The 18,144-nt window shown below is 49.4% G+C and overlaps 1 protein-coding gene across 8 annotated transcripts in view; it reads right to left on the reverse strand.

The window, feature by feature from the left end:
* Nucleotides 1-18,144, reverse strand: part of TMEM181 (transmembrane protein 181) — a 68,407-nt gene that overhangs the window by 5,158 nt on the left and 45,105 nt on the right. For all 8 annotated transcript variants that reach the window (XM_045080100.1, XM_045080101.1, XM_045080103.1 and 5 more), the window contains 8 exons: nucleotides 10,342-10,422; nucleotides 8,336-8,435; nucleotides 7,650-7,780; nucleotides 7,314-7,405; nucleotides 6,198-6,255; nucleotides 3,040-3,142; nucleotides 2,368-2,419; nucleotides 489-571 (listed from right to left, as the gene is read on the reverse strand). In XM_045080100.1, the coding sequence (XP_044936035.1) occupies nucleotides 489-571; nucleotides 2,368-2,419; nucleotides 3,040-3,142; nucleotides 6,198-6,255; nucleotides 7,314-7,405; nucleotides 7,650-7,780; nucleotides 8,336-8,435; nucleotides 10,342-10,422 (700 nt within the window). The remainder of the gene's footprint in view (nucleotides 1-488; nucleotides 572-2,367; nucleotides 2,420-3,039; nucleotides 3,143-6,197; nucleotides 6,256-7,313; nucleotides 7,406-7,649; nucleotides 7,781-8,335; nucleotides 8,436-10,341; nucleotides 10,423-18,144) is intronic.

Here is an 18,144-nt window from a genome sequence, read left to right on the forward strand (position 1 = left end):
TCGGCGCGCGAGGAGGAGTTTCGTGGGGAGACAAGCAGCCCCGCGAGCCTCAGGCACACGTAGAACCCGAAGGGCGTCCTGCCATCTTATGAGTCCTTTCTGGGGACACAGGTTTAAACTGCCCTCATCGCCACAACCCGTGGATACAGCAGCTGGACACATCTGGGAGATGGGGAGGGAGGACCTCACATCGGGCTCCGCCTCCCCTCAGTGTTCTGCGGGGAGAAGAGGCACCTTGACAGCTGCGAGGTTCCGCAGGGAGCTTGGGTTCCTGCAGAATCCCCAGGGACAGGAGAGCAGGGTGGCAGGGAGGGCAGCTGGGGAGCGTGACTCCCTCGGGACCGAGTGGCCCTGCCAAGTCCGAGCACTGCCCGCGGGGGTGAGCCCTGCAGCGCGCGGCCGGCCTCTCCCTCGCAGTGGCAGCGGTTGGCCCCGCGGCCACCCCATGCGGAGCGCGCCAAGCCTGAAGGCTCCCGTGGGAAGGATATAGTTCTGGTAGTGCGTGGACAGTTCGGCTACGAAATTGTCTTGCAGTACTTGCGCTCCAAACCGTAAGTACAGGATGACGATGCTGGAACAAGGGAAGGGACAGTAAGTAAACACAGACGAGGACCGGGCAGAAGCTCCCAGAACTCGAACCATCCTCCCCGCGCACGGTCCCTTCACTACCATTTGCGCGCAGAGCGTGCGCGCCCCCGCCCCGCGCCCCCGCCCCGCACCCCTGCCCCGCACTCCCGCACCCCGCGCCCCCGCCCCGCACCCCCGGCCCGCACCCCCGCTGCCTGGGCTGTTGGGCCTCAGACCCGGCGCCAGGGCCAGGGCCGCTGCTGGGGCGGAGGCAGCGAACCGTGCCACAGACCATGTCCCCGCACCAGGGGCCTCGAAACACCCGTCGGCACGTTCTCCTCGCTTCCGCCTTAGACCTCAGTCCCAAGACCAGCTCCGACCACCAAGGACGAGGCCCTGAGGTAAGTCCGCCTCCACCCCTCTCCCCAGGCCACGTGTCCCTCCGCGGGCGCAGCCACTCCGGACGCTCGTGGACAAAGGAATGAGGCCCCTGGAAGTCGCATAAGAACGACCGCAAGGGCAGAACGACCTCTCGGACTCTACGGAGGCCGCTATAGTCTCCCGCTCCCAGCCTGTGGATTCGGACCGCGTGAGGGTGAGGACATGAGGGGACGTGAGGAGTGTGTGCGTGCGTGCGTGTGTGAGAGAGAGACTGTAAGTGTGAGGGGGGTGTGAGTGGCTGTGAGAGCATATGAGAGGGTGTGAGAGTGTTCTGAAGAAGGGTGTGAGTGTGTGTGAGGGAGTGTGAGGGCCGTGAGAGGGAGTGTGTGCAGGGTGTGTGTGTGTGAGGTGGTTTGAGTATGAGGGGGTGTGAGTGTTGTGAAGAGGGGTGTGAGAGTGTGAGGGGGCATGAGGGGGCGTGAGAGGGTGTGTAGGGGTGTGTGTGTGAGGGGCACTGTGTATGTGTGAAGGGGCGTGAGGGCACACGGAGGGAGCGCGTGTGGGAAGCAGAGCCGGCCTGTGCGCCAGGCACTGAGGCAGGGCTGCCTACGCGCATGCGCACTGCTGTTTCCAGGAGTGCAGATGCTGAACGAAGCAAGTCCCCGCTGAATTCGGGCAGTGAGCAATGAGCACGACCCGCAGGGGAAGGGACACGTGTGCCCACGGGATGCCACAGCTCAGGCAGCCGGGGACCCTGGAGACGCCCTGCAAAGCTGACCTCTTAGAGCCTCCCTGCGGCTCCTGCTCAGGCAGAGAGCTGGCAGCCATTTACTTGCCTCAAACCGCCGAGAAAAACAAGTGACTAGATTTTCTTCTCTCTGGACTTGGATTTTAGCAGAAGGAGACAACCAACCAACAACCCAACAACGGATCAGGTATGCGTTCACAGAAACCTTATCACCGGGGCCTCAGCCTCCACAGCCTCCCGCTGAAGTGTTCCCTGCCCTGGGGGCACCGCGCTGCAGTTCAAGGACCTCCATGGTACTGAATTCAAATGCACAGTCCTCCCCCTGAAGCACCAAAAGAACGCCAGGTGCCAAGCACACTCACGTGCTATTCTAGTTCTTGACCTGGCGCTGGGCCATGGCTGCCCCAGCTACACGGTGCCGGCAGAGTGAGGAGGAGCGCCAGCAGCATGCCCCGGGGAGCTCAGTCCCTGCAGTCCCCGCACCGCTTACAGCACATGAGCTCTCCCGCGGCTACTCAGGGTCTGCCCTGTGCAAGGGGCCCCCTGACCTATTAAACAGATCTGGCTAGAAATGTTCTAAAATGAACTCTGTAAAAGGGAAGAAAAGATATTCATGACAGGAAAATACAAATGTGCGGCTTCAATTCTTTCAAGAAATAAAGTCTTCTTACCTAATGACGAGCACTACAAAAGTCAATGCAGTCAAAAATTTTAACCTGAGATCTGAAAAAGAAACAAATACCCCATTAAATCACTTGGGACGTAAATTCCACTCTCATCTCAGGGAGCTTAAAAATAAAGACAAAAAATAAAATCTCTGGAACAAAACCCCACCTCCCTCTGGACTCTAAGCCTGTGTGCACCTGAAGCCTAGAAGAAATGCTGTCCCACCTCCCCAGAGTCAAGGAGGGTCCCCAGAGAGACCATAGCCATTGTTATTTGGTTGCGACAGATTGAGGGAGAGAAACGTAGGAGATCAGGTGAGTTGCCCTGACCCGGGAGGAGGAAAAGAGCCCCAGCCACATCTTCCACAGGGAATAATTCTGGAAGGATCCAGGCAGCTCCAATAGCCACACTGGCACCCAGGGCTCCAGGGGACCTCTACACCACAGGGCTCCCTCTAGTGCTGGCCTGAGGCACTGTCTGAAAGGTCCAGAGTTACCCATTTGGCCCTGTTGTGGCTCCCCGGAGACCAAAGGCACTGGTCTCCCCAGCATGAGGGAGTGGGACAGGTCCCCATCCAGGTCAGGCCTCTTGCTGGGTGGACTCCAGCCACTCCTCCCATGGTGTGAGGTCGACTCCTGGCCCTCCTCACCTCGGGCCATTCATCATGGGGCACTCACCTACATAAGGCATGTGACGTAGCTCAGAACAGGCCCGCACTATCAAGAACAGAAGGTATAAAACATACACAGCCGCCACGACCATGAAGAAAATCTTCATTCCCTAGAACCACACAAGATGAGCAACTGAATAAGAACAGGGGCTCAGCACTGCTGCTCCTCCCAACACCCCCAAGTGGGAGAGCTGAACATTTTTAACAGGAGCTCAGAATCCTGAAGGTCACTCTGTAACACAGACATGTTCCCACCACTGCGACTTGCTTATCTAGACTCGGCCTCTCATCCTGTCTGTGAGCACAGGTGGCTCCCCAGGGAAAGCCCCAGCCCTTGCTGGTCACGTGAGCCAGAATCCAAGCTCCTTCCATGATGCACGGAAAGCTCCTGGCACAGGGCCTGGGATGTGGCAGGTGCTCAGTACACCAGGGGCAGGTCTTTAGCTTTTTTCAGTTTTCTGGAGGTCTCTGGTGACAGGCACAGGCCACTGGCTGAGAAGGGGAGAGGTGACCATAACCACGGTGACAGCTGCCTTGTTCAGGTCCCTCCGACTGGCGGCCAAGGGCTTCTTGTTCCTGGTCAGTTCCACCCGCACAACCCCTTAGGAGGGACCGCAGTAGTACCCTTTCCATAGAGGGAAAACAGAGGACTCGGGGCCGAGGGGGGGGCGGGGGGGCCAGGAGCACAGGTTTGACCCACAGGCTCTCCAGGGAGCTGGTGCACTGGCCCAGGCACTGGCCCCATGTGACCTCAGACGAGACCCTTGACTGCCCTCAGTTTCCTCACATGAAAAATGAGGGGACTGGACCAAACAAAAGCTCTAACAGATGAGCACAAACCTGTATTGTTTTATCTAAACCCGGGGAGTCACATTCAACCGACAGCCCCCCATATGATCTGTCACTGAGGTCTGCAGAATCTTCCCTGAGAATATGTCAAAGCGGCTCTCCACCCCCACCCCGTCCCTTCCTTTAGGGCCATGCCCTCAAGGAGAAAAGGCTGCTCTGAGGCCCAAGCCCTCACACACATGGCCACAAGCCTGCCAGGGGTGTCCAGTGCCTCCCTCAGGCACAGCCCCCACTGAGCCTGCCCTGACCCACGTCTCCTGCATGGCTTCCTCTGCCTGTGGCCCCACCCAAGTCTGCAACAGCACCTCCCTTCCCAGGCCCAGCATGCCTCCCCTCTTCTCCAGCTCCAGGCGTACCCCTGCCCCCCAAAAACTTATTAAAGCATTATAAAGCTAAGAACAAACAAAACACAAATAAAGGCCCCTCTGCCCCCCAGTAACTCGGGCCCACTGTCCATAAGGACACAGCCGGCAGGACACTGCACTTGGCTCTGTACTTTCTGCTAAGCATTTTCTCCCTCACAAGGTCCTATATGCTTTAAGGACCAAGACCATGGCACACTGCTATAAGGCATACACTGAGCAACCTTCAGAACTCCTCAGACTTCTAAATAATGGGATGGAAAGGCCACTGGCACTCCCCTGCTGAAACCTGGCTAAGAATCAGGTGCTCATACTACTTGGTCTGACATGTGTCATCTCAACATAAGGGACACATCTTTCAAGATACCATCATTCACTAAACCTCCCTCTTTCTCAGAGGCCAGTCCCTTAAAGAACCATATATTCTACCACTTCATGGAAGCTCTGCAAAGTGTCCAGAGAAATGTTGGACATCACCCAAGCTCAAGACTCAACTCTGTGCCTCTGGGATTGTCCTGCAGGAGGCGTGCCTCCTAGACACCTCCCAGGGCTCCCTCTGGCCCCCAGCCCCTCACACATCCACACCCAGACTCAGCAGCCAGCTGTGCCCAGGAGGCGTGGCCCTGTGAGATGCCAAGGGATGTCGAGAAACATCCCTTGAGGGAGAAACTTTCCCTCGAGGGAGACTCGAGGGAATGCCACGTTCAGAGCTGACTGCCATTTGCAGACCTCTGTGTCAAATAAAGACACTGGACCCCTTTTTTGAAAGTACAAAGTATTCTAAACTGGTGAGAGCACAGGGTCACCCAGAGTGCTGGGCGCTGTATCTGCCTGGCCTGCAGGGCCACACAAGCCAGCCTGGCCACTCCATTCATTCGCTTGGAAACCTTTCTCGACTTGAGAATAAAAATGAACAAAAACATTTGTTTAATTGCTCTCCAATGGTCCTAAAATCTGACACAACCATAAACCAAGGAATGGGAGCGAGCATTTTTTTTTTAAGATTTTTTATTTATTTGTTTGAGAGAGAGCCGGTGTGTGTGGGGGGGGAGTGTGTGTGTGGGGGGAGAAGGGTCAGAGGGAGAAGGACAGACAGACTCCCCGCTGAGCAGGGAGCCCTACAGATGTGGGGCTCAATCCCAGGACCCCGAGATCATGACCCAAGCTGAAACCAAGAGCTGGATGCTTAACCAGCTGTGCCACTCAGGTGCCCCAAGACCTCCTTCTTTTAAAAAGAGTTTTAGTGTTTATAAACAAATATTACCTCTAGTCCTAGAAAACTAGTCTGGACATTGAGCAAAAAGACGTATTAGGTGAAGAATGTTCGTTTCACACCAGACAACCGCTTTCCAAGCAAGGGCAATTTCTACCAAATAGTCTTTCAAACTTTTTTGTTCAAGATTTTATCTGTTGGGGCTCCTGAGTAGCTCAGTCAGTTCAGCATCTGCCTTGGGCTCAGGTCATGGTCTTGGAGTCCCAGGATGGAGCCCCACATCCGACTCCCTGCTCAGTGGGAAGTCTGCTTCTCCCTGTCTCTCAGCCCTTCCCTGCCCCCCCACCTTCTTTCTCTCTCTCTCTCTCTCTCAAATAAATAAATAAAATCTTTTTCTTTTAGAGACAAGCAGGGGGATCTGTAGAGGCAGAGGGAAAAGTAGACTCCCTGCTGAGCAGGAAGCCTGATGGGGGCTCGATCCCAGGACCCCAAGCACGACCTGAGCTGAAGGCAGACACTTAACTGACTGAGTCACCCAGGTGCCCTGACCACTTTGTTTTTAAAAGCTGTTTTTCATCCTACTCACACATTTTTCCAAATTTTGCACCCATGAACATTCTATAGTCTCTTCTAGCCAGTTAGCAAGCTCATGTCAGCAGCACAATTTAAGTTACAAAAATCAGGAATTTTTAAAAATAGCATTAAAAAAAAAAACTCTCAGGCATCATTAATAATCCTTACCTGGAAATTGCCTGTGTCAACTCGATACTGGTACATTGGATCATGTAATTCATTAACTCTGAAAATACAATATTATGAAAAATCATAGATCAATAATTAGCTTACTTTAATTTGGCTTTTTACAATAATCTTTTAACAGAGGTGCCTGGCTGGCTCAGTGGATAGTGTGTGCAACTCTTCATCTTGGGGTCGTGAGTTCAAGCCCCATGTTGGGTGTCAAGATGACAAATAAATAACCAAATCAATCTTATTAACATAAACTACTAGCTAACCAACAGTAAGATTTTTAAAAAGTAATCCTAAATTTCACATTGGAAATGCATCCAGCACTTCTGTTTGCCCGCAGTTGTCTATGCTGTGAAGCTACAGTATTTTCTGTTACAAAAAGTCCCTATACTATCTCTCCTGCAACGTCAAGAACTGTTTTCCGGCAGCTTTTCAGCGGCACGTATGGGTGCTGGGAATAGACGAGCACATAAAGAAAGCTATAAAAGTCAGTGCTGACTTCCGTGCAACTCGTTTTAAAGTGGAGCCGGGTAGCTGAGAGGCAGGGACAGGGCAAGTTGACGAGGCGGGCTGAGTGCTGTCATTACTGGGCCGTGGAGTCCAATGTGCCAAGGGCCAAAACCATAACCCCGGAATGGAACTCGTTTCTGCAGAAACTCCTACTCAGGTGCATCGAGCTGTGACCATGTGAGGCTTCTGTGGTGGCCCCATTTTACAGGACAAAACCACTAGTTACCATAAGGCCAGGAAGCTGAAGCAAGAATGGGGAGTTCACAGATGCAAGCGCAGGGAGAAACTAAAGCTTCTGGGGGGACGGGGAGCCAGGACCCCAGAGTCCCATTCCTACAGACGATGATGTCTTTGCCACTCTGAAGGAGAAATCTAAAACAACGTGCGCAGTCTTTATCATTTTCCAGCTGGGACTAGAACTGTGTTTTCTATATGCCAGTCAGGCTGAAATGAATCCTCAGTTCAAGTCACGCTATCAAGTCACCCTGGTGACAGATTCCCTTCCAGATGGGTTCACAAAATACACTGAAACGTCGGATCTGTCCACCTTTGTCAAATGCTTTCCATGCCTGAGGCTTCCCACATAACAAAATTACTCACGTCTGCCATATTCCTAGTGTGACAGAAGCCAACCACAATAGTCCAACAATGAAGAATTTAGGCAAATAGAAAGTCAAACACTTCCTTTCTCCCTAAAAATTAAAAAAAAAAAAAAAAAGGTAAGAAATAAGTAATTCTAGCAAACCATTAACCCCTGGTAGACCACTCTAGATGACAGACACTCCAATCATTTCTTCACAGCATGCATGCTCCTGCTGACGGAGGCTGAAGACAGAGTCTCAAGGAGAAGTTGCCTGTAAGGGCTGTCACCAGAGGGTGGACCAGAAGGTATGGGGTCTCTGACCCCCTCTGGCAGGGCCAAGGGCGGAGGCTCACCTGGACGCGGACCCCGTGATACACACACAGCCAGAAGAGCAGCAAGGCACAGAGGAACACGGACTGGAAGAGGTCGTCCAGCATGCCTGGAAACCAGCTGTTCACCAGAAAGGAGAGCGGGAAGAATGGATCTGGAAGGCAGCAGACGGAAGGGCCTGATGGAGGCAGGCTCACCCCACCCAGCACAGGGCACCTGTCCTCTCAGCGAGGGCACAACTCACCATCACCTTCTCCTCAGTCAGAGCCAAAGAGAGGTAGTGAACTAAAGGCTGTTTTGTTTTTCAAAAAACCAAAAAGCCAGTGAACAGATTGACCCAGTGATCATTACAGAGCACCGGCTGCTCCCGCCAGCCGCTTGCCCCACAGGCCCGGGAATCCCGGTGCTGGGGCTCTGCAAGCAAACGTTTCTGAAGCATGGGAAGAGGCACAGACAGCAGCGCCGGCTGCCTCCAGCCAAGTTTCAAGACAGCTGCGTCTGCAGCCCTTCCAGGATTTAACCACCGAACCAATCGCTCATTGGTGAGAGCCGCCAGGCATCCACTGTGTCCCGGGGCCACACAGCTCGCACTCTGCAGGTGCTGCTACCTGTTCCTCCAGCGGCTCCTTGGCAGCCAGAGCGGCTCTGGGACGCCTTCCAGCTTCAAGCTTTAAAGGGGGAGAGCTCCAAAATACAAATGGGCACCTACCGTTGTAAAGCAGCAGCAGAGGCAAAAGAATGGACATCCACTTCTGCTCCATCCCCCAGTCTCGCATGGAAAACTTCCGGAGGGAATGTGCAAACAGGCACTACAAACCGAATCAGGAACTCAAGTTACTGTGCTTGCTTCCGCCTTGCTCAGTATCACGATCACGGTATCACGCGTCACGTGAAGTCTTCCCTGAGTGAGGGTCAGCCAAACCCGAGTTAACCCTTTGCTGCACTGACTGAGACTAAGGTAAAATGTGAATCACTGGCAAGGAGCTGCGGGTACAATGGCACAAGCTGTTCTCCAAGGGGCAGGAGGGGGCGGGGGAGACACCGGCCATAACTCCCGACCCAGCCTAGCTGCCCCCAGGACAGGCTACTTCCATCAGGTGGGCCCCACACAGCCACACAGAGGACCTCCCTGTGGCAGGCCACACGCCCCCACCCAGGCGATATCTACAGATGGCACCAGCTTCTAAGGAGGGCATCAGGGCTCCCTGAACAAACACCTCCCTGAAGAAGCTGTATTGAGCCATGGGAGTGTCTTTAAAGTACTTTAAAACAGTACATAGTTTGTGTAAAAGACCTGGAGTTTTTTGTTTTGTTTTTTTTTCTGTAATCTAACAGAAGCCAATGATTTCCTAGGGAATTTGGACTTCCTGGGCTGATGGGCCATTTCTTCCAGGCTATGAGGTTCATTTCTCTTTTTTAAGAACATCGTGTCCTGGGTGCCCACCCTTTGGGCCCCAGAGTGTGGCAGCAGCTCCTCAGACAACAGAGACGCTTCAAGAAACAGCAAGGATTTCCGCTGAGCAAACACAATCAGCAGCTCTCCACTCAGCGTCAGCAAGTTCCTTAGGGGAAGCCCTGGGAGTGCCTGGGACCGCGATCAGCTCTCGGCAGAGTCCAGGCTCTGCCAGTAGTTGTGTCCTATCCCCTCACCTACAGGCAGGTCCCATGTCACCACCGACTGGCACTTTCCTCACACGTCTGTCCCCAACAAGCCTATGCGTACAGTTGGACTGTGAAGCACCAAGCTATCCTTGCTTGGGTGGCAACTGGAGTGGCCCCCACTATAAAGAGGGGACATAGCTCCTGCATGGCAAACCCTCTGCATCAGCAAGGGGCAAGCAGCCAAGGGGGTGGGATGTCGCCCTTCAGATGGCGCAAAGCACCACCACAAACCCCTTGTACCTCCCCCCATATGTGTGTCAGTCCTGATGTTCTTCCTCCAGTTTTAAATTCCCATCTTCACTGACTGGGCCTCTGTGGGGATCACTTGTACTTCAAGGGTAAGCATTTTCCCCAAAGTCACAGGGTGCTTGCAGACACTGAACTCGGACCCCAAAGGAGCCAAAAGCTCATACTTCCAAACCCACTCATCTAAGGCCTTCCTCCTGAAAAAGCCCAGAGATGGAAAGGTCTGGTACAATTTTCCAAATGCAAATAACCCAAGCGTGTGCTGTTATCATAAAAAGAAGGTCATTCAAACAAGGCAGGTGAAATGGCACTGTCACTGCACCCTGATGAGCATTTACTTAAAAGCCAGGGGTCTGCCCTCATTAGGACACCACACAGAGGTCCTTATGAGCAGATACCACACATTCTTTCTGCACCACAGCGTCCTAGTGGACATTCGGAATATTGGGTGATATCAGGTCGGCCCACTAGATGGAGTGTCACGGAGTTCAGATAAATCTCCTGTGTGGTTCACACTTTTTTATTTTAATTTAAATTCAGGTTAGTCAACATATAGTGTAAAATTGGTTTCAGGAGTAGAAATTCGTGATTTGTCACTTACATACAACACCCAGTGCTCGTCCCAGCACGTGCCCTCCTTAATGCCCATCGCCCCTCCCGCCTTCCATCCAGTGATCCTGTCTGTTCTCCATAGTTACGAGTCTTTTACAGCTTCCTTCCATAGTTCACACTGTGATAACCCTAATTCATAAGTTAACTCAGCCCTTGTTAGGATTCTGATGTGGTGGTCGGACAAATGGGACTTACAGTGACAATGAAGGTGAGCACCACGAAGACGAATCGGAACCAAATTTCCAGCTGGGAAAATGCAGGGTCATAAGTCTTCCACTAAAATGTAAAACAGGAAAATAATTGAAAAAAATATATCTAAAAGGAAGTGTACCAGATAGTTCTCTCCAGATACGATACTATAGGTAATTTTAAATGTTCTCTTTCCTTATTCCTTCTTACATGTTCTAAAAATTTTAACCCTTACTACATTTTATTTTTATATTAAAGAACACAGACTTTGAAAATCTTAATTTTAAGAGTTGGAAATAAATTTTCAGTGGTCACCCTAAGGATAAATCTGATAGACGAATTATTCTGTAATCACAAGAAGAGAATCTGGCTTTTAAATTTCATGTCAAAAAACTCAATGCTGGGCGCCTGGGTGGCTCAGTGGGTTAAGCCGCTGTCTTTGGCTCAGGTCATGATCTCAGGGTGCTGGGATCGAGTCCCGCATCGGGCCCTCTGCTCAGCAGGGAGCCTGCTTCCCTTCCTCTCTCTCTGCCTGCCTCTCTGCCTACTTGTGATGTCTCTCTGTCAAATAAATAAATAAAATCTTTAAAAAAAAAAAAAAAAACTCAATGCTGTCAGCATGCCTGTGTGGCGCAGTCATTTAAGTATCTGACTCCTGACTTTGGCTCAGGTCATCACCTCACAGTTGTGAGATCGAGCCACACATGGGGCTCCATGCTGAGTGTGGAGCCTGCTTAAGATTCCCTCTGTCCCTTTTCCTCTGCCTGCCCCACCCTCACATGCACTGTCTATCTCTAAAAGAGAAAAATCAATACTGTCAATTCCTTCGTTAGAAAAAGCCATGCTTTCCATTAAAAGAAACAGATTTTTAAAAGATGCAAAAATGTGAGTAGTAGGATGTCCTAAAAAAAAAGACTAAGTGAAACACATAAATATGAACCTGACACCAAAAAGTACAAGGGAATTACAGTGTTGGCTCTCATGCTGATTGAGTAGATTCACTCCTATCGAGTTTACACATAACAGAGCCAAGGAGGCACACACCACATACCCTTCCAATCTCGGTCACAAGTCAGGTTTCTCACCAGACCTCAGAACACTGCGCTGCAATGGGCCAATGAGCCCCACTGTTTTCATGCATTTAAAATCATTTAAGCAATTTGAAAAATCTACTTCAGAATAGAGTTATAGACATGAGATTTACCTAACTTACCTGAAACATTTAAAATATACACATACAGAGACAGGTATGCATACACACAGTTAAAAACACTGACAGGAGGCAATGAAGGACAGTAATCTCTGGCTATTACGAGAGAGGTGCACCCTTTAGCTGCCCCGAGCCACAGTGGGGAGGGAGCTCACGTAGAGAATCATGGACACACAGTGTGTCCAGGGAGGAAAACTGTTGGCTGTGATCCAAAGCACAAAGAACAGAGAGGAGAGCTGGAAGAGAGAACTCTAGACACCTACCAAAGTTGGTCCCCCTCGCATCTCCACCTGAACACTGATCAAGGCATTAATATGAGTAAACCACCTGTGGCTTGGGGGGAAAAAAATCCCTGAAAAGGATCACTGGCTCTCACAGAGGGCAGGAACAGTGCCTGGTCCCTTGGGCAGAGAGAAATAAAATGCACAAAGGGGCCCCGGGTAGCATAACCCAAATGCTCTTACCCAAGTGGTAGGAAGAAAGTACCTACAGATTTCATGCTGCTTTGGTCCCACCTAACAAAGTAACTTCTCAATATCCCAGGACAAAGCTCAAAGACACAAGAATACAAAATCTAACATCAATAATGCCTGGCATTAAATAAAAAATACCAGACATGTAACACTGTGTGTGTCAAGTGTACTCAAAAAAGAAAGAAGGAAAAAAGAAAAACACCTAACATGTAAAAACAAAACAAAACACAAACCAAGAGAATCTGAACAGTAATGAGGAAAAAAAAAACCAAAACCGCCCCAGGAAACCCAGATGACGTGGAATTAGCAGATAAGGGCAGCGAGAAGCTAGAGGGAAGTCTGAACATATGAGGTTGGAATCTGGAAGAGCAACAACAGTGGAACAGACATGACAGAGATGAGCGGATGTGGAGATGTCACTATACACGATTTTAAATGAACCAGAGCAAAACTGAACAGAATATGAGTACCCTGTGAGACGACTTCAAGTAGCTAAAGAGATGTGTATTTGACCATGGCCAGGGCTGGGGGTGGGAGGGTGGGCAAGAGGACAGAAGAAATATTTGAAGACATAGTAACAGGCAATTTTCCAAATTTAATGAAAACTATGAACTCACCAATTGAAGAACTCAGTGAACCCTAAGTCAGAGAAATGAAGTAAAGTATACCAAGGAACACCAGAATCAAATTGTTTAAATAAGTAAAAGAGAAAGGTCTAAAAAGTCAGGGGGTGGGAGGAGAGGAACATCTATTCAGAGAACAAAGATAAGGAAGAGCAACAGATTTCTCGCCAGAAAAATGCCAGCCAGAAGACAATTTCAAAGTGCTGCCGATGAAAGTCACCAAGCCATAAACCCCACATATACCTACTAGAACGGCCAAGATTAAAAACACAACCGTGCTGGTGAGGATGTGAGGTGACCACAGCTCTCTCGTTTGCCACTGAGGGAACGGAAAGCAATACAACCACTCTGGAAACAGTCTGTCAGTTTCTCAGTCAAACACATGCCTACAGCATGACCAGCCACTCCAATCCTGGGTATTTACCCAAGAGACATGAAAGCACATGTCCACAGTTGCTCACAGAAGCTTTGTAGCAGCCCTAAACCATCTAAATGCCCTCAACAGGTGAAGGGACCCATAATCTATGCTGTACTGGCTCACTGGGAACAAAGGAATGAACAAATGATACAGCCAACAGCGTCAGTTAATCTCAAAATAGTTATGTTGAGTGAAAGAATTCAAACATATTGTAAGACTGTGTTTACGTAAACATTTTAAAAAGATTTATTTATTTTAGAGAGACAGAGTACGAGCAGGGGGTAGGTGGGCAGGGCGAGAAGGGGAGAGAGAATCTCAGGCAGACTCTGTGCTGAGCGTGGAGCTTGATGTGGGCTCCATCTTATGACCCTAGGATCACAACCTGAGTGGAAATCAAGAGTTGGACGCTTCACCAACAGAGACACCAAAACGACCCATATTTATGTGAAATTTTACAGAAAAACAAATGAATCCATAAAGAAAGCAGATCAGTGGTGGCTGGGGGGATGAGAAGGTAACAGGAGGAAGGGGCATGAGGGAACCTTTAGGGAGTTATGATCACTGCTTTGGTGTTTAAACGTTAAGTAGTATCATTTACAAAATGATCACAGTAGCAGTTATGAGCACTACTTATGAGCGACATCCTATTCAAATAGAAAAAAGTGTACTGCGTATCTTAGTTTGAAAAACTAGATTGTAAGGCATAACCAAGAAAAGAAAAAGTCTTAGCATTAGGAAAAAAATTCACAAAACATGTTTAAAGTTACAATGATGAAAAGACAGTGAGGAGGAAAATAACTAAGGACCCCCACAGGAGGAGGGCTCTATCAGAAGAGCATAGAGATACTTGCTCACTTTAAAAATTAGCGCTGGAAAACAACGCTTTATCCAATAAATGTAGCTAAACATAAAATATGCCTTTGGTTCTAGACGAAGAGTTAGAGGAAGGAGGCGGAGGAAAGTGAGCTGGAGCAAAGCACAAGATGCTGGCCCGTGGCCGGAACTCTGGGCTGGCAGAGGGGCACAGCGGACCCTCAGAGCAGTCCTCTTCAGCTCCCACTGTGCCATCCCTTTGTCCTTCCTGATCTGGGGAAACCATGTCCAGCTAGGGTTTCTCTCCAGGGGGCTGCGTTCACTAGCAGCAGGTGAGTGGAATCACCTCTGTGTTCCTCTGGGACAGGCCAGTCTCCCAGGCCAGTCTGGCATTCAGTTGTGCCGCTGGCTTGAAAAGTCGTTCTTTTCCCTTGACTGAGCCCAAGAAGAGCACGGGAAGTTCAGGGAACAGGGCTCCAGCCCCTTTGGCTCAGACAACAGACTCTGGATTGCCGAGGTTGGGAGGAGAAGGGCCCTCAGGGATTGCGTCACCACCATGATTGGGATGACAGCCACTGTGTGGGCCTCATCGTATGGAATTAGGGGAGTTTGTTTTTGCATTTATTTTTCAGCACAAATGTGTACATTTGAGATTAGAAGACAAAATAAGTAAAAGGAAATAGAGTAAATTCCCAGTAAACTTTCAGGCTTTAGACATCTACTTTGCAATCTTAAGAGTGGTCAATCCGTTCACTGGCATGTGCAGCAAAGTCCTCTGGCCTTCACAAAGCCACCTTTGTTCTTCCAGAGACTGGGCTCACCCCGCAATACCACAAACTGACTTTGGAACAAGCATCCATTTTATATCCGAGGCCATTTCTCCCTAATCACGACCTACTGAGTTTTGGTCTGGTTCTCCAGTCATTCATTCAATATTTGCTGAGCACCTACTTTGCCCTTGTGCAAGCAAATACGGTGTCAAATACTTGCATAGAAAGGACACCACGAACTCAAAGCAAGTCAGCCCCAAAGTAGGAGCTAATACTTCATGATAGTCCCCATCCCGAGTCCTTTGACTGGAAAAGCCACAGGAACACCCAGGAGTGGGGGGTGCTTCGGGGTACCGGCTGCTCAGGCCGGTGGTACTCCCAGCAACCTAGCGCAGCACTAAGCAACCCTCTGGAATTGGTTCCAGGCTCAGATTCACAGCCTAGGTCTCCAACACTTGAAAACCATATGAAAGGTATTATATAGAAAATCTGGAGGGAAAAGCCTAACATATGCTCTTGAAATCCGTCCTATGAAAACAACAGGGCAAGTATGACCCAAGAATCCACTTAGTGCTCCTCAAAGTACTGCAGGCTGCCAGTCCTCTCAATTCACACAGAAACCAGAAGGTGTCTACCAGACAGAAAACTGAAGGACTCGAGAGCATGAGCTGTTGTTTTAATCTCATCCCACAGGGAGAAGTCATGGAAGTTTTCTTTAGGAAGAAAAAGGAGGAAACGAAATGTGAACAGCTGATGGAAGTGTCCCTCACGAACTGACCTAAAGAGCACTTAGTAAGAGGGGAAAATGCCCAGCTCAGCCCTGAGGACACTGGGAACTGAGGGGATGTGTGCAGAGGTGTTCACAGGCTCAGGAGAAAATGACCTGAAAACGAGTAAAAGCAATTTTCCCCGTGTCCAAAGTCCACACTCCGCTGCTTATGCACAGCACGGCCAAGGAAATAAACTCTTAAAAATACAGGACATTAGCAGTATCCTCCTGTGTACCTACGCAACCTAGAGAGTGGTCGTGACTTGAACATGGCAATGGGACGTGGTCAAGATGTACTGAGAAGAAGGAGAGCCGAGAGAAGAGGCAGAGAGCGAAGGAGAGCTGCTCCACTTCGAGCAGAACTGTGCGCAAGGAGAAGTCTGTGAACCAGGTGGTCATAGGATATGGGCATGAGGACAAAAGGAAAGAAAGCAAGCGTCTCCACACACGGGTACGTGGCATCAATGACAATGCCAGACAGAAAAGAACGCCCCGACGGCAGGCGAGACCAGAAAAGGACCAGAACCACCTAGATGCCTGCAGAAGGGCAGATATATTCTGCCTAAAACAGAGCATCCAAACACCTGGGGGCTTCCCTTGTGATGATTCTCTCTCCCAGGAGAGGGAGATTTTCATCCTGAACTTGACTGCCATCAACAAGGAAGAACGGGCTAGCGAAACGGATGGGAGGCGCCCAGGGGAGGTAAAACCTACAACGACCAGCACACACGGGGCAAACAGTGAACTCGAGTTCCTGGACGGCAAAGATTTCCAAGGAAACGCCAAACAACAGCAGTAGAAACCCTCACACATCAAATTCCATCAAGGCAGCAAGGTCTGTCTGAAGAAACAGATGTGGTTCAACAGGCAGCCCTGGGACAAGCTCTGTGTTTCTAAAAGCGCCACGTGTTTGGTTAAGTTTTTACTGAAGGGACATACCTACAAAAAACTGCACGTGGACCCCAAATGTACGACTCAACGGACTGCCACAAACGGAGCACACCAGTGTCAACAGTGTTCTGGTCCAGAGACACCATCACCACACCCCAGAAGCCCTCCCCCTAGCCCCTGCGAGTCACTAACTACCCCCGCAACTCTGATCCGGACTTAACCGCACGATGCGTCTGGTCCGTTCCTACCACGGACGCAGATGGACTCGCACACCGTGTGCTTTTCTGCATCAGGCTGATCGCCTTCAACGCCATCTCACGCCGGTGAAGGCAGCTGCCAGGGCACCGCTCCACGGCAGGTGCCACCGTGTCCCTGCCAGCCATCCTCTACCGAGGGGTGTGGTGCGGAGCCAGGAGGAACCAGCAGGGCCACATCACTAGCGGAGCTCAGGAGCCCCAGCGGCTCCCGCCCTTGCCGGCCTCGGCATCTTCCTGACTGGAAGATGTTCTGGATGGAGAACGGCATCGCTGAGATACTTTTCAGATATATTTTATTGTGTTCTGCTTTCTCTACTTCCAAAATGGAAATGAAGTCAGCTTGTAATAAAAAGATTAGATGAGAACAATTTTTAAAGCTTTTTAAAAGGTAAAATCGTAAAGAAAGAGGGCAAAGAATTAAACCCATACCAGGATGTTAGTGACTGCCACAGTGGGGCATAAAACTTACTTCTGAAATTTCTAGCTGCTGACACCGAAAGGGAAACATGGTGAGCCACACAGCTTTCAGTCTACTTCTAATGCACGGAGTCTGTAAGAAACGGTCAAAAGGAATCCTATCTGGAGGTAGATAGATCAGAGTTCATACACGATGGATACTTTTCAGCAGCTATTTTATAAGAGATACATACTTTGCATGAGGTTCTCTGGTTCCTTTTCTTTTTTTTAAAGATTTATTTATTTATTTATTTGACAGAGAGAGAGAGAAATAGATCACAAGTAGGCAGAGAGAGGGAAGCAGGCTCCCGGCTAAGCAAAGAGCCCAATGCGGGGCTCCATCCCAGGACCCTGAGATCATGACCTGAACCACAGGCAGAGGCTTAACCCACTGAGCCACCCAGGTGCCCAAGTTTCTCTCGTTTCTTAATGCATCTCTGTACAAGTTTGAGACATAACACTAAACCGTGATTTTCTGAGGTAGCTCTTCTGTAACTAAGCTCCTCAGAATGAACTGCCAGAGGATATGTTGGCTTCCCCTTTCAAGTATCAGTTGTCTGAGGAGCCTTTTTAAAAAAATAATAATAATAATTTTCTCTTCTGATTATAAAGGTAATAAAAAGCTCATTATAAAGAATCAAAAAAAAAAAAAAAAGAAATCAACCATGAAGCCTACCACCTGGAGATAGCCTACTAGAGTTTTCTATAATAAAAAATGTCAATCAGCACATTCAATTAATTTTCTTTCTTCTCCTTTTTTAAAAATCAATAGCAGTTTGCGCTATCTATTCTGTGACCAGTTTATTATTAACAGCTGCTGAAAAACTAATTTATTCATTTAACCAGAATTCTACTGAAATACAGATTGCTCCCAACTTCCTGCCATGAAAAATACAAATCTTTGTGTGCTTTTCTAATTGTTTCATTAGAATAAATTCACAGAAGTAGAATTACTAGGCCAAAAAGAATGTGCACGTAAAGGCTTTGATACACTGCCAAACTACACCCAACACCGAAATTCATTTACACCCCCATTAGCCTGTATGAAAGAACTTGTAACCCAAGGTGTGATTTTCTTGCAGGTGTTTTTAGCATTTGACAGGTTTAAAAAAAGTAAAAAGCATGACTT

The sequence above is a fragment of the Mustela putorius genome, unplaced genomic scaffold (assembly GCF_011764305.1).
Source record: "Mustela putorius furo isolate JIRA1106 unplaced genomic scaffold, ASM1176430v1.1 tig00000450_pilon_pilon_pilon, whole genome shotgun sequence".
Lineage (NCBI taxonomy): Eukaryota > Metazoa > Chordata > Mammalia > Carnivora > Mustelidae > Mustela > Mustela putorius.